General features: G+C 41.6%; 1 protein-coding gene across 2 annotated transcripts in view; it reads right to left on the bottom strand.

Annotated features, from left to right (window-relative positions):
• PLCB2 (phospholipase C beta 2) overlaps positions 1 to 17,086 on the bottom strand; it is a 354,260-nt gene that overhangs the window by 142,143 nt on the left and 195,031 nt on the right. For both annotated transcript variants that reach the window (XM_082275009.1, XM_082275010.1), the window contains exon 5: positions 2,182 to 2,261. In XM_082275009.1, the coding sequence (XP_082131135.1) occupies positions 2,182 to 2,261 (80 nt within the window). The remainder of the gene's footprint in view (positions 1 to 2,181; positions 2,262 to 17,086) is intronic.

The following is a 17,086-nucleotide window of genomic DNA, read 5'->3' as shown; positions in this document are numbered from 1 at the left end:
TCAAATACCAATAGCAGTTTGTATGTATGGTAGTAGTTAATTTTAAGATAATGAGTGGCACATGACCTCCAGGCCCTTGTGTAGATTATACTCCACCCTTACTTCAAAGTAGTATATCCAATCTCCAACAATCACCTTTAACGATCTTTCTTTTGAGAATATTCCTACATTTCTCAGCTGTTCAAGCTCTCTTTTTAATTTCCCCTGCCATTAACAATAGAGATACAGATCTGACACAGAACAGAATAAAGCAGAGACTAGCCTATCTTAAAAAATAAGTTTCATCACCCTCAGAGACTATGCATCTTTTAGAATATACAAACAACAAAAGGAGCGCTCTATCATGTGAACAGCATTAAGTGCAAGAAATCTTTAGATAAACAAACACTTTCTGCATGCATAAACAATATACTGAGTGGTATATAGGCTTTATTAGCCATATGTAAAAGGAAACTCAGATTTATAAACAGATGATAGTCCACCACATGTGAGAAATCAAGTCTTTCTGTAGAAGTGATATCCATGGAGACAGGCTCAACCGTGATCCACACCTCAATAACCACAATCACCACAAGTGAGTCCCGCTCCCTCTGAATTCAACACTCACTGCAATTAGGTGAGTGGAAAGCATATACTGTACCACTGATTTCACTATATGATCTCCCAACCGGCTGGTCTCCTGTGTTTATGAATCTAACGACTCATGCTGTACTCTCAGCACCATAGCGTAACTCCGTATAAAAATGTATTAAACCCTTGACACCCCCGGTAAAATTGTACTTACAGAAAAGTGATAAAATTCAAGCATAGGTAAATGAATAACTCAGTCAGATTACTCCCGGATGGTTTATTTATATATGAAAGGGATGGAGGGGGTAGTGGAGTAAACTGCTACCTAGGTCCTAATTCCACCCTAATCTGCCTCTGCTCCGCACACAAAACTGTTTCACAAAACTATTATGATACAATAATTACTGTAGTAATGCAACATTCTTGTAAAATGCCGCTAAATCTTCCATGCCTCTGTAAATGACCATGCATGTTTATGCTATGAGAGTGGAAGGTAAAGTCATGGTCAAACCACCTACAGCACCAGCCTAACCTGGTTGAAACACTGTCAATCTTTGCACAAAGGATCAGTGCATTTATCAGGAGTAATGGTCTGAGACTTTCTGCAGATGCCTCTAAAATGTGACCATTATGTAGCACCTTCCTAGGTAGGTGCTACAGTGAATATACTATAGTTTCTTGTTTCTCTGCCTAACACAAAGAGACAGTAGGTACATTCATGTACTGATTGCTTAACACAGGCTGTGATTGTTTAGCAGAGTCTGCTCAGTGTGCTTTGGTGCTGCTCATGCAGTCTTGAAGTTTCACACTGTTCTAGCAGCTATGGAATGTGCTGGACAGTAGGTAGAAACCATGTAGTTGGGAGCATGAATATCTATACAGCCCTAGCCAATTAGAAGGGGAGGTTCTCCTGAGCATGCTGGGTGCCTGTATTTATATTTGATGAGCACATGGGCTCTAGGTCTTCCTCCAGAGAGAGAGATCCAGGTTGGGAGGGGGCCTGCCGCCCTTCCTCAGCACAGCCTGCCATGTGGCCTCAGGTGGGTGACCTGAGGGCCTGAGTATTGAAGCTGAAACCCATGATTCTCCTGAGAGCAGACTGAGGGAATATGTCTATGGATCCTGTCTAGTATCATGGAGAAAGGTGATCTGCAACTTTGGCCTTGGAGTACAGACCCCCTTAAGAGATCCTAGAGACTGATGCTGGGGGGGTTCTGTACTCCATCTGTGTACAGAATGCCTCCAGGTAGACATATTTCACTGCATTTTAGAGAAAATTTACAGCTCTGCAGATTGAAAAGGAAAGGTCATTTTTTATAATATTCAATTACAATATGACTTGTGTTGCAATTATTTTTTTTATATACAATTTTTTTCTTTTTCTCATGAAAGTGGAGTTACGCTTTAAGGCTAGTGTCTCTTTTCTGTTGTGTAATTGTCCAAATAAAGCCGAGAGCCAGGAAGTAGGCAGAGAATGAAGTATGAGACCCAGCACAGCTGCTGTCCTTTTTCAGTGATGTTTTGTCATACATTTACAGTACATTGCAGAAGGGCTGGTGAGAAGTGCAGAATATTTCTTAATGTTGAAAGTCAAAGGGAAGCAACACTTACATTTTCTCATAAAAGGCGTAGCGTGAAGCATTGTTTACAAGGGGATTTTTAACTATTTTCAGAATGTCAGGGGCCCAGTCCTGCAAAAAAAGCATAAATTACAGAAAATAAATATATTACAATCCCACAACTAGTGGTCACAAATCATCTCAGCTAAAACCAATGTGTGAAATAATTTAAAATTCTTTAATGTTGATGGTGTTGAAACATTTTACTAACTTGAACGTGAACTTTTTTGGACCAAGCGTTTTTTTTTTAGCTGCGGCAAATGTGCAATATGTAACATTTCCAAATATAGAAAAAGGAAAACAACAGAGTGAAGGTCGAATTCTCGAGATATCTCTTACCCCATTATGGAATGTATTACTTGCGGCTCCGCTCATGTAACTTATCTACTTTCATGCCCCTGTGGGCTCCAATATGTGGGACAGACCACAAGGGAGCTGACAGATTAAGATAGCACGTGAATAATATTAAATAAGGATACCGGTACCACAGTCTGTCCAACCACTTCAGACTGTGTCACAACAGGGATCCGAGTGTTTTGACATTCTGTGGTATGGATAAATTACAGGCTCATTGGAGAGGCAGCAATTTAAAGAAAATGGTTTCTCAAAATGAAACCCAGTGGATTTATCGGTTGTATACTCGCAATCCATCAGGGTTGAATATTGATTTGGACTTAAATTGTTTTTTATCTAAATAGTAATTAATTTGCAATTTTTATTTATATTTTATACTAATTATTATTATTTTTTCTTTTAATTTTAATTTTTTTTTCATTTTTATTTTATTTTTTATTTTCATTTTGACTTATTTTTATTATTTGTTGATTTTCTTTTCTTTTTTCTTTATGGTTTTATGGATTTAGGTATTTTAAGTTAATATATTTAAATATATATATAAATATATACATTTTTTAAAAAAATATATAATTTTAGTATGTATTATTAAATTGGGGAGTAAAATAACATCAATTTAGAACTGATTATAAGTTTGTTTCATATAGAATTGATCTGTTGTACTTTAATGTATTTTTACCAGTCGATTGTAAACAGGAAGTGACTTGTATTAAGTTGAGAGGGGAAGGGAGTTTGATGCCAATTGGTGGAGACCGGGGGGCGGGAATTACCACAACATATAAATTTAGTGATGAGTCTACAGAAAGTGATGTCCATTGATGACGCCAGGGAATGCGGGGGAAACGCGTTGACGTAACTTCCGGCTTACTGAACCACTTACGTCACTTCCTGTCTCCCTGTGGAATTCACACGAGCCGGCGTTCCAGGAAGCACTCTACGATTGTTAAACTGTATTTTTGTTATCTCCGTCTTGTAAGTAATCTTGCTACTTGCGCAAATATACAATGTTTTAGCAGTATTTCACCATGATCTGTCTATTTCATTTGAGCCGAGCCCGCTAAGTATGCCAGACTATGCCAGTACCCAGACTGCACATAAGGATTCCATACTCACCATTAAGGCTGCATATGACCCAGAGAGGGTCTTTATCTCTGGTGAGTTGGGGCACAAGAGGGGAGTGTGGCACTTTGCACTGATGAGCACCTTCCAGCAATAAGAAAATAGGCACCTTATTTGAGCACATTGGCATGGTTTTGGATTTTCCTATGGACTGGGAAACACTTTATTTATTAGAACATTTTTTTATTGTTATCTGATTAGAGTTTTTTTGAGCACTAGTGCACTTTTATGTTCCATATATATGTATTTTTGTACTTTTAACATTTTATTTGTAGTGTATTATTTCTTGTAGCATATATATGTAAATTTGGAATTATTGCATTATAGCACTTTGTATTTAGCACTGTTAGCACTTTATATGTGTTTTTAGCACACCTATATCCGTTGGTTTAAACAAGTGCTGTTAGTACTTTATATGTGTTTTCACATTTATATTCCCAAATTTTTAAAGCAAGCGCTGCGATTATCAATCTTTTTTTGGCATTTTTCCCATTGGGTGAACAGCAGCGGCTCATTGTTAATATATTGACCAAAGACGTTTTTTTTTACTATTTAGGTATAAGTCCAAAGCTTTGAGTGTATCCTTATCCCTGAGTGTTTTGGAATCCATTCAAACTTATTTCATCTTCACTTGGACTTATCATACTTCACCCTACCCTGGAATCCACTTCATTTCCTCTTATAAAACTCCTTACCAGGGTAATGACCCCAAATTGTTTCACTATCTCTACTCACTGTTATTCTCTTGAGGGAAGTATACAATCTCATATGGTGGTAGTTTTAGAAAGCAAAATGATTTTGGACCAGAGTTTACCAACCCCTATGACGACTTAGAAAAAAATGAAAAAGATACTTGCACACTCTCCCAGTTTCATCATGTAACCCACATCCCCACGGCTGCTAGGTAGGTACTAGCCAGGTGTGAAAGACCCCAGCATTACTTATTGCGAAGGTAAAGCTCTAGCTTCTCAGATCATGTTCTGCGAGAAAATTACAGTGTTGAAAAATGTCCAAAGTTCACAAGATATGGGAAGCTATGGATCAAAGCCAACATGCCTCCTACCTTGGACTAAAGGACTCTTTACCCTTATAAGGCCTTTGCTCTTGTGAGCTTGCTTAACTCTTGTGAGGCTGCCCTTTAAATTCAAACCCAAAGAGCTTGCTCTTATAGGTGGCCCTCTTCCTACCAATTGCAAATACCTTCCCTTTCCTACTTTTTCTCCCTATGTACCCTTCTTATCCCAGGATTCCTTCACCCTTCCTTCCTCCCTCTACCTCTCTTCTCCTCTTTCTGTTTCCTTCCCTATTTTCATATCTTTCTCTTCGCCTAACTCTGTTCTCCTAATCTCCCTCTTAAAATAGGGTTAACTGTCTCTGTTGTTATGAAAAGTGTGTGCCTTTAGTCTTTAAATGCACCAACGGAATACAAAAACATATTAAACAAAAAAAAAAAAAAAAAAAAAGGAGTAAGTTCCCATTTAGAATAGAACTCAGGATAGAAAAAAGTCAGAAAAATGTTTTTTTTTTTTTTTTTGGAAAAATTATTAAATACTTCTGGGTCACAGTATTTGAAAAACTTCTAGGTTTGCCAAGCCAGTAAGTCTGTATTGCAAATGTATTGGTTCCTGATAAACGGGCTGAAATTGCTCAGGGGGCGGCCCTGTCAGCACCTCACAGCTTAACATCCTTTGACTCCTTTGACTAAAAAATGTAAGGAATTGGGCATAAAGATTGTCAGCTGAACAGTGCTTGCATCCAATAAGATGTGGACTCTGTTCAGGAATTTTGACAGCTGGGGAGCCAGCTCTCAAAATACAATAGGCGCAACAGCAGATGCGTTTATCCAGACTGTATAGCATGGATGAAGGAATCTTTATGTGTATGATTACCTTTACAAAGAAATAAAAAACATGTCTATATGGCTTGTTTATACCATATTAAATGCCCAGTGTTTTGCTAGCTGGCATAGGCAGAGCGTGCCAAGATAGTGGGTCACTGTCTATCACATGTATTTCTTTCTTTTTTCCACATTAGGTTTGGACAGGCAACCATCACTGACAGCGTGGTGCATCAGCAACATGTAGTAATTGTGTCAGACGCAGCATGAGTTGTGACGTCAACTGCGGCTGACATTAGAACCTTTATATTAGGAAATGCAAATCGTGGAAAAGAGAAGTTTGCCTGAGATCAAGTAAGAAGGTATGTCTGCTACTCCCTTGGAAGATGCATTTTAATTAAAACAAAGCACTTTCAGGAAACAAATCCTTGGTGATGTAGAGGATCCCTAATTTATTTGGCCAAGTAAGGTCTACCACCATTGCAAAGGAGGGTTTTGCTGTGAGGTACTGGGAGTGGGGCTAAAAAGGGCTCACAAAAAATGAGAGACCTAAGTTTGGGCCAACAACACAAATGACAAGTTATAGTGACTGAGAAATATTGACTTTGAGGCTTCTTAGATATGTGACTTTATGAAGCTCAGTAACTGTATTTTGAGCTAAAAGAATATACTGTAGTTGTAGCAAATTTTTGGTGCTCAGAAGTTAAAGTGGTTGTAAAGGCATAAGGTTTTTTATCTTAACCATTTGCTGACCGCCTATTGTACTTTTACTGCGGCAAGTCAGCTCCCCCACGCAAAATCACGTACCTGTACATAATTTCATGCAGGGGCTCCAGAGTGCACGCGCACTGATAAGCTAGAGGGGGAGCCAATCAGCGGGCCCGGTGGACCCGATGTCCGCCAGCCACACAGGATCGTTCCATAGAGACACAGAATGGCAGTCTACCTATGTAAACAAGGCAGATCACCATTCTGACAGGGAGGAAGACAGGGATCTTGTGTTCCAGATATCTGTCTTCCCCTGATAGAGCAATCCCCACACAGTTAAAAAACACTCCCAGGGAACACTTTTAACCCTTTGATTGTTACTTATTTATTTTTTTTAAACGGGACTTTACAATCATTTTAACATTAGGAGCAAACATGTTATACTTACCTCTGTGCAGTTGTTTTGCACAGGGAAGCCCGTATCCTCCCTTTCTCAGGTCTCTTGTTTCTGCATAAATCTTTCCCCTAGTTTGTAGAAGCGATAACTTTTGCGTAAACCAATCAATATACGCTTATTGGGATTTTTTTTACCAAAAATATGTAGCAGAATACAAATTGGCTTAAACTGATGAAATAATTCGATTTTTTAATTTTTCTATTGGGAATGTTTTATAGCAGAAAGTACAAAAAATATTGTTTTTTTTTCTGAATTGTCGCTATTTTTTTGTTTGTAGCGCAAAAAATAAAAACCGCATAGGTGATCAAATGCTACAAAAAGAAAGCTCTATTTGTGGAAAAAAAGGACATTAGTTTTATTTGGGTACAGTGTCGCATGACTGTGCAATTGTCAGTTAAAGTAACGCAGTGCCGTATCACAAAAAATGGCCTGGTCATTAAGGGGGTAAAACCTTTCTGGTCCTTAAGTGGTTAAGAATAGGCCTGAGTCACGTGTCTGTCTGATCCATCTGGAGATGGTAGCCGAAGAAGCCACCAGCCCTTTCTTAGGTCCGTCCGTATCCATAAAAACTAATCTGACCTCCAAAAGGACTCTGTAGCTGCCAGATACACCCGAATCGTACAAATCATATTCAAGGTATGCAATGCAAATTCCTTGGGATGAGCTGGCTTGGGACACAAGGAAGGCAATACAATGTCCTCATTCAAATGGAAGTCAGACAACTTTGAGCAAGAATGATGGACAGGGACAAGGAACCACTTTATCCCTATGGACCACCAAATAGGGACTGTGGCAGGATAATGCCACTAGTTCTGATCAGGGCCGCTGATAGGGCAGTACAAACGGCCCTGTTGTCCTGGACCCGCCCCCATCAGCTACACAGTGGGGGCCCGGCCACATTACAGTTAGTTACTGCATTTTTTAAAAAAAATTGCTTTCTTAACTCCTCTCCCACTTCTACTTGCCTATGGGGTGGTGTTCTATAATTTTCCTGTGCCCCATAGGGTTTACAGAGGGGCCCAGGAGGTGAGCGCAGTGGAGGGACTTTATTTTCGGGGAGCAAGTACATCATGCCGCCCCACTATTCAAATAGTCCTGGCCGGCGGAGTGATACTGCTCCCGGCTGCTGTCCTGAGGAGATGTGAAGCAGTTGAGCGGCTGTCAGGGAACAGCAGGAGGAGAGTGCAGCTGCAATGGACACAGTGAGTGGAGAGTAGAGGAAATAATCCTCACTGTGTCCTATTATATCACAGCACAGCAGGTTATCCTTAGCAGCACAAAAAGCAGGGGCTCTATCCTGTCTCTGTGTCAAACGGCTGTTCGGTGCTGACGTTGTCAACTTATGGCTGTTGGCTGTTCTGAGTTTTACAGACTGTAACACATCACAGCCATAACAAAGTCAGCACCCAAACAGCCATGTGACACAGAGCCATGATAGAGCCCCTGCTTATTGTGCTGCCTGTGTGATAATCATAGGACACAGTGAGATGCTACACTTCAGTTGGGGAGCAGTAAACATGTACAGCAGAGCTGCATTTTTCTGCCCCCCAAACCAATCCCCTACATACCAGTATGTCACTGGATTGGAAGGGTGATATCTTGGTCATTACTACAGCAATGATCAAGATATCATTTTTTTTAGCCTCAGTGATTCTGCACACAGTAAAAGTAATCCTAGTGGCTAAGAAGCCATTGGATTACTTTTACAGGCAGTGGCATCCCTGCCTTTACCGCCTTTAGGATGCAAACAGTAGCATCCAGTTCCTGAGACACAGTGAGAGGGGCGGATGTTGTTCCTCCCACTGTGTGGCATGTGTCGACAAGGATTTTATCACTTCCACTTTAGGTCTCATGTAGCCATTACAGGTTTGAACAAGCATCTGATCAAACTGATCTTGGTTTGATCAGATGTTTTGGACAGATATGGGGTCTAAAAGACCCCAGATCTCTCCATAAAGAGTACCTGTCATGGCTCATGCTATCACAAGTGATGTTGTTCATCCCTTGTGATAGCAAAAAAGGAAAAATATTTAAAGATACAGTGTACGATTTTTCTCTTTGTAATAAAATTAATAAAAATACAATTTAAAATAAATTTAAACTGCCCCCACTACTTTATGTTTATGCGCAATTATGAACGCACACGTTGGCTCCGCAAGCATTTATATAAACGGAAACAAACCTGCATTTTGTTTAGAGTCAGGATCAGGGGTCGGGGCCATGGGTGGCGTCAAGGGTTTTGTTGAAGTGGGCCCCATCAGGTGGGCTGTATGGGGGCCCCATGATTTCTAACAGCGGCCCTGGTTCTGATACCCTGCGGGCAGAGGTAATAGCCACTACAAAAAAGTACCATATAATGATACTAATAAAGTTAAACAACAAAGTGCAATGATTTAAAGTGCATTTGTATCATGTAAAACAATTGCAATTGATAAAGAGCATCAATATGGTGTAAACATATATAAAGTGCATGTAATAAATATAAAGTGCATAAAAAATTGGTGATATAACAGTCTCTGTGGTTAAAGGAGAAACAGTCAAAGTACAAAAAAAGTTTATAAAGTGTCTTCACGGTTATCAATATGTGCGCCTCCACCCATAAGTGAAACAAGGAGGGGGCTTACCAGACAAATAGGACCCAATAGAGCTTAGACTCTTTAGGTCATTTAGGCATATCGGTATATATAGCAGTCACGAAATCCACAATACTGGAATTGATTCAGTATGTTTCAGCATCCACCGGACATCTCATATCACAACATATATATCGATGAGTAACCTCATATGGTGACAACACGGACCGAATAATATTTTCCTCATGAGCTCAACAAAAAAGAAGACTCGACATAGTGTGTACCCATGTGAAGCGAATTTTAATCTAAAATAGGAACACTGACATACATCCAAGAAAAAAGTACTTGTATAGTACATAAAAAACGTCCAGACAAAGTCACAGCAACACCTATAGCAGACCCTGAGGATGACTTTATATTTATTACATGCACTTTATATATGTTTACACCAAATTGATGCTCTTTATCTATTGCAGTTGTATTTCATGATACATATGCACTTTAAATTATTTCACTTTGTTGTTTAACTTTATTAGTATCATTATATGGTACTTTTTTCTAGTGCCGCAATATTTGTTTTTGTAAATAGGAACCAGTCTAAGCCTCAATTATGGGACACATTCCTATCAATCAAGGCCAATTGGAATATGGGGTGGTCCATCTACACTGATTGAGTGGAGGTCAACAGCGCCGCCCAGATGGAAAAGGCCAAGCCTGGGCCATCACTACCCTGAGTCCTGAAGGCAAGATCCTCTGCATACCTCATCCTGACCACTACTACTGAGGTGTGCCGAGTTCTTGTTTCAGCTAGAAAGTGAAGTGAAGGATTCCTTAAAGAGTTCCTTCCAGACACTCACAAGTAAGGCAAACTTTGCTCAGGCTCCAGCAATAATAGTCTGCTGCCAGGAAAAGATGTGTTGACTCGGTGTTACAGAGAGAAGGACACTGCTAACACCAGTCAGGTGGACTCCGCACTTCTTTATCCTAACTTGTGGGTCTGACTAGGATAGGAGAGAGTCAGTGCTCTGGTAACAGAGGGACTGCGCCTGTTGATAGTGATACGGTTCTTGGATGGAACCAGTACAGATGTGTTAGTCAGTTAGAGTAGCAGGATTATTCTGTTTTTGTCTATTACAGGTGCACAACAGAAGGACGAGTCAAGCATGCCCTTAGGGGGCCGGATGCATTTGAAATCTCTAAATATTGTATAGCAGAGTTTTTTTCACATAACTTATTGCATCTTCTGGCCACATATGGGTTATGCCTATGGCCCTGTACATATGTTATTTCCCTTGTCCCCCTTTCCAAGTTTGTGGGATACTCCGTGTACATTTTTGTATAGGTATTTTTGTAGGGGTGGATGCCCAGAGCCAGTGAGGACATGACTCAGTTTGGCGAGGGGTGGATGTGGCACCCTCCCATGTAGGTGCTAAAGAGAGAGAGAGTATAGTTTTGGATCCTTTCTGATTACCAGAAGGATTGCCAGGTAAATCTATATTGTTCTATGCCTACCAGAGAGCAGGATCTGCTAGTGAGGTCTGCTCATTGTGCTCATGTGCAGCTCAGTTTGTCTGAAGTGTTTTAATAGGGAGGCATATTGGACAGTGGGAGGGAACCTGACAAATCAGTGCACAGGCATTTTGTATAGCCCTGTTGATTGGCAGATGAAAGAGCACTGACGCATGCTGGGATAAATACAAATCGCACATGGGCTCATGGTCTTTCAGCTGGAGAGCGGAGTCCCGGAGGGAGGGGGTGGCTGCCTCCTCCTCTGTAAAAGTTGCCTTGCGGTCTCAGGTGGACAACCTGAGGGTCTAAAGAGCTAGAGAGGAACTTAACCTGGAGGTCCTGTAGAGCTGGCTGAAAGAGAGACACTGGAAAAGAGGATTTGATTCTGCATTCAGTGAGTACTGATCTGTGTCAAGGGGCCTGACCTTGGGGGGGGGGGTGCATCCCTGCAGCTAGAAGTAAAAAGGGGATGCTAGAGAGTGTTCTTGAAGATAATGTAGTTCATCAAGTCTGTTGCTGGAGAAAGAGCAAAGAGAACTAACACTATCCATATTTGTGGCAGTATGGTCTAAGCAGTGTGACTGCTTCCACAAGTAACCTGGTGAGGCATAGTGAGAATTGTCCTTATCAACTGTAAATTGTTTCAGTTGGAGTATCCCACTATTCCCTTCTCCCATCCAAGTTCCACAATAAATACCAAAAACCAAGACCCCTGGAATTTTTTTTGAGTAACGAGCCATTGGGAGTAAGGATAAGTGTGTGAAGTGACCCTAAGTGACTGTCTGCAGGTAATCAGAGGAGGCCCAACAAGTCAACACACAGCAAGCCCCACGGGGACCGTGCTACAAATAAAAACAACCTGCTATATCTACAAAGAAAACATGATGTTTAAATTGCCAATAAAATTAAAGCTCCCTTACAGATCCCTTACAGACAGCTTACTTCTCTCTGTAAACAAAGAAGCCAAAGCTTCCCATCATCTGTACCAGAAACTTATACGAAATGAAAGTCTGATATAGATGTTAATGTGAAACCACACACAAAGAAAATGCATGGAGTTCTTCCTAAATACAAACCAGATCCTTATCCCAAATGATAGTCTGGTATGAATGCCAAGAGGGATCCCACACAAGGGATAAAAAAAAAAAAAAAACACAATGTGCACACCCCCCTCCAGTCTCCTGAAGCCACATGCCCTCAACATGGAGTGTAACTGGCACTCCTCTGGCTAAGCCCCTTGTTCCCATATTGATGAGGACTAGGGTTTCTCTCCCACAACACTGGTCCAGTAGCTGTGGGGATCTGCGGGCGGGGTGCTTCTTGGAACCTGAAATCCCAATGAAATTAAGGGCCCCTAGATATAGTAGGGCCTTCTGCTAAAAGAAAAGAATTCAGCCAACTGCCAAAACTATTTTCTCCTGTTGGTCACTCACTAGCCACAAATGTAATCCCCTTTTGGTCTCCATCACTAAATGTAAATAAAGTGGTGGGGTCCCCCGGGTAACGTCATTGACTAAACATGAAATATCGATGGAAGCAGATTGTGTCAGCAGGATTTTTTTCTTTCATCTGGTCAGGAGGCACCGTATATCATGACTGACATGGATCTGCATTTCTGCATGACGTGATTGATGATGGATTTAATTTTTTTTTTTTATGAAGGAATTGTCAAAACTGTGCCAGTTATTTCCTTTCCATTTTTGTGTGAATAAGCATTGATAATGTGTACCCCTTATGTATTCACATAAGGAAGCGATACATGGGGGGCCCCCTAATTTTTTTCCATTGGCCAGGATTGTGGAGAGTCTCCCCCAGCAAGGTACTCCCCATGTTAAGGGCCTTTTATGGTTCAGGAGGGGATACACTCTGATTCCTACCTTTACTGACCAGTCAGGCTGCATACTTGGTTTGGTGTGAATTGAGCCCCATGCGCAGCCTTAAAACCCATACCAGACCCAAAGGGTGGGGAGTAGATGAGTCACTTGTTGTTAGATGCCAAACACCAATTTAGTTCAGCCATTTGCCGAATTTCAGGACAAGAAAATGCAGCTGATCCCTACTCACAATCACCAGTAGTTTTGGTCCAGAGGAGGGCAAAAACAAGAAAACTGTTTACTATAGTAAAACTTATTACTATAATAGCTCATATTTTCCTTGCACTTTTTGGGTATTTTTCAATGTATAAGACTAATATTGATATTCATTATTGCCATTACAAGGCATCTATCCAAACAGCTGTTTCCTAGAGCTTAAACAACCAAATTGCATACTGAAATAATTTCATCTAAAGCCAAACCTGTAAAGACTCAATTAAGTACTTACCTGTCCTGTCACACACAGCTAAACATCACTAGAACTGGTCTCTATAGCCCAAAACTGACGCTTCCAGGAGGGTCGATGTACATAATCCATCACAACTCTCATTGGTCCTTTCTGCTAACCTCCCGTCACTGATTTCAACAATAAGTTTGCATCTTCAGTAAGGCCATATCCCAACATGTGGCTGTTTGCAATAATAAAGAGAGGCCCGGAGTAAAGGAGAGACATGGACGGAGGGCCGGCATGACAGGGGTTAAAGGGGTTTGGGACAAGGAGGAGTTTTCAGCCCAGTACAATAGAAAATATAAGTGGTTGGACTTTTAATTGGTGTTTTGGCCATGAAATGGTGGAGCTACAGGGAGAGGTCAAGCTAGGGGCCTCAGGAAGTCTTCAGTCAGAGGAAAGCATTGGAGAATATTTCCCACCCTCCCTCCCATTTTCTTGTATTTTCTTGTTTTTTCTGACTTTGGGTTGTGCGGTCCACCGCCGTTGTTTTTGTTTTAACAGGGGCTTTCTTCTTTTGGGGTGGTTCTTTGTCATGGCAGCAAGCGGGGTACAAGGTTCTGGTAGGTTAGTATGGTGCAAACTTATACTTGGTAGGGACCCGTCTGAGGTACGGCTCTCAGATGGTGCAAACTTATACTTGGTAGGGACCCGTCTGAGGTACGGCTCCCAGATGGTGCAAACGTATACTTGGTAGGGACCCGTATTAGGTACGGCTCCCTGATGGTGCAAACTTATATTTGGTAGGGGAAAAATTAGATATGTGCGCTCCTAGGTCGCAGGATGTCTAGGCGCATCAAAGAAAAGGTAAAAAAGTGCCACATCCTAGTTAACAGAATTGAGAGTGGGGGAAAGAGAGATTGGACTTTATAGGCACCAATGTAAAATGATATGTTCTTTATTAGAAAAAATTTTTTTACAAAAACACATACATAATAAACCACAAAAAGGGGGGGACATATAAAAAGAGCAACATGTCATATACATTAATAATTGCAGTATGGCGGCAGAGCCTACAAAAAGGAGTACCAATCACATAGCCTTATCAGATATTGATTATTGTACAGTGTTCACAAGTGATACAAGGAAAACCTATATTCCTGAGGCGGCCCTGGAGAAGGGATGACCGTCTCCAAAGGGTCGTCTGTATGTAGTGGGCACAGATGTTAGGTTGAATCCCAGCTGCTCTACATGTTTCGCTTAACCTATTAAGCTTCTTCTGGAGCATATGGTAAAGACAAACATCTGCATAGAGACAAAGCATTAACGATGAATATTCTTATGTAAAGACATAACGTTTACATTTTTAATCAAACACAAAACAAGACAAGTTGTTATACAGTCATGACTGAGTAGATCTAATAGTCAGTCGGCATATAATTGCATTCTAAGGCTGCATGCCATGCCCTTGTCACAGCAGAGAAATAGGAGAAAAATGAGTAGGAAAAAATGAGAATAAGAAAGCCAGGTGGAAAAGAAGGGAAAAAAAGGGAAGAAAGAAGTGAACTGGGGAGAGGAGAAAAGGAGAGAAACAGAGAAAGTAAGAAGGATGAGGAGAGAGAGAAGAGAAAGCAGGGAGTTGAAAAGAAAAGAAAGGAGCCTGAGCGCTTAGGAGTGCTAGCCATGCCCAGAGACATAGAGCCAGACGTAGGGACCAAGGCTTGGTATTGAAGTAGACTGGGGTATAACCGGAAAAAAGAGCAAAACAGCAACAATATACTAAGCAAAGTACATACCTGAAAAAAGATATTACAGGTGAAAGAACTTTCTGATGAATCCTGCCATAAAGGCTGGGAAGGGTAATAACGAGGGGGATCGGTACGCTGCAGTTAGAAAGAGGAGCCAGGTAGAAACGTCCAAACTATCATAAGATATAAAGCTTGGAGTGGCCTAAAATAAATGGTGTAATAAGTATAATATACAATGTTTGAGAATAAGTCATTTTAAAGGGAAAATTTAGGATGGGGATAGTTGTCCAGCACTTCACCTCCGTGCAACTAGATGGATATAGTTTGAAAAAGAACCCCAAGTTAATGCCAGAGTTAATGTTATACATATTACTTAATAAAAGTAATGGTGGTAGGTAAAGAAAGAAAGATTCCAAAAGAATATAATGGCATGCATCGATGAGCTAGAAATGGAGGTTAAGGTGCCTAAAATGAGAATTAGGCATCCCCACTATGATGGGTGGCCATAAACACCAAGCTGTGATAAAGCAGAAATAAAGGAGTTGATGAATAATACTCACATACATATAAAGCAAAATATTGGCTTGTTACTATGGGGAGTATGGTCCCATAGAGAGGTCATGTGTGGCGACCAGGTGGGGAGAAAAAGCCCCAGCCTATAGACCCAAATCACAGACCAGTGAGACAGAGAGCTCACATGCCAAAGGACCTGTAAAAATAGGAGTAATGAGTACAGTAGAGCGCCATGTAAGAGAGTAGTTATTCACCAAATCATAAAGTCTCACCAATAGTATGTTGACGTAAAGGATCCTGATACTGCAGCGACCGTATGTGCACCCCCCCGGATGGGGATACCGCCATGTTTTTAGAGCGAGTACCGCGCTCTATTTGAAGGCCGTGGTCCCGGGTGATGAGTCAGACATGTGACATCATCAACCCCGGCCGGTGTTTCCCGCGCATGCGCGGGCCAGAGGCGTCACCATGGTGACTCAGCAAAAAGATGACCGGACATGGCCGCTCAATGACTTCCTCCTCAAGTTGTTATCCTTCATTCTCACTAATAATTGGTTTTCGTTTAATGGTTCCCACTACCTCCAGGTACAGGGCGTGGCAATGGGCACTTGTTGTGCCCCTGCCTACGCCAACCTGTACCTGGGGGGGTGGGAACACTACATCTTTTCCAATGAAACGTTATCTCAATATACTCAATATGTTGAGATTTGGTTAAGATATATCGACGACGTATTTGTGGTGTGGACGGGTCCTCGTCAACTTTTGACGGACTTTGTCCAACACCTAAACATCAACCACTTCAACCTACAATTCACGTTCTCTGTAGATGAACATGAAGTAAATTTCTTAGATTTGACGGTGAGGAAAGACTTGAGCGGCCATGTCACCACGGATCTCTTCCGTAAAACCTCGGCAGGAAACACTATCCTGCATGCCACCAGTGCACACCCGCCAGCACTGATCCGCAGCATTCCATATGCTCAGTATATCAGATTACGGCGGAACTGTACATCACTTACAAACTACAAGAGACAGTCCGGTTTTTTGCGGACGCGTTTACTGAAGAGAGGTTACAGCAAAAGCACCCTTCGCAAGGCCTACAATTCAGCCCTGTCAAAGGATAGACACTCCCTTCTCTATGGTACCAAACCTACGACTTCAAACCATCCAGTTAAGTTTATTACGAAATTTTCTAGTCACCATGGCACATTACGTAACATCCTTACTAAACACTGGCACCTATTGCACGAAGACCCTACAGTGGGCAAACATGTCAATGCAGTACCTCAGATCACCTATAGGCGGACAACCTCTTTGCGAGACCGCCTAACCCGCAGCTTTTACAGCCGCAAGAAAACCATAGCCTCTGGGCCACGAGGCATTTACAAATGCCGCCACTGTGACATGTGCCCCTGGGTGGCCGAGGGCAACAGATTTACTCTACCCAATGGCGAAACTTTTGTTCCGACCTTCAGAGCCGACTGTGGCACTGAGGGGGTGGTCTATCTCATGTCATGCAAATGTAATATGTTTTATGTGGGGAAGACCTTTCGTCAATTCCGACGACGGATAAACGACCACATTTACTACTCATCAGGTGGCAAGATGATCACCCCGGTAAGCAGGCACCTGGACCTGTACCATAAGTTCAATACTATGAATGTCAATTTTATTGTCTTGGAAATCATACCCCGTGACCCCAGGGGCGGCGATTGGAATCAGCGTATCCTCCAGAGGGAATCCCTCTGGATTGAACGTCTGAATGCCAACGTCCGCCCAGGGCTCAACGAGGCGCACTCCTATAAATGCTTTCTGTA

The sequence above is a fragment of the Pelophylax lessonae genome (assembly GCF_965119305.1).
Source record: "Pelophylax lessonae genome assembly, chromosome: 13".
NCBI lineage: Eukaryota > Metazoa > Chordata > Amphibia > Anura > Ranidae > Pelophylax > Pelophylax lessonae.
This window is presented reverse-complemented; position numbering and strand designations above follow the sequence as displayed.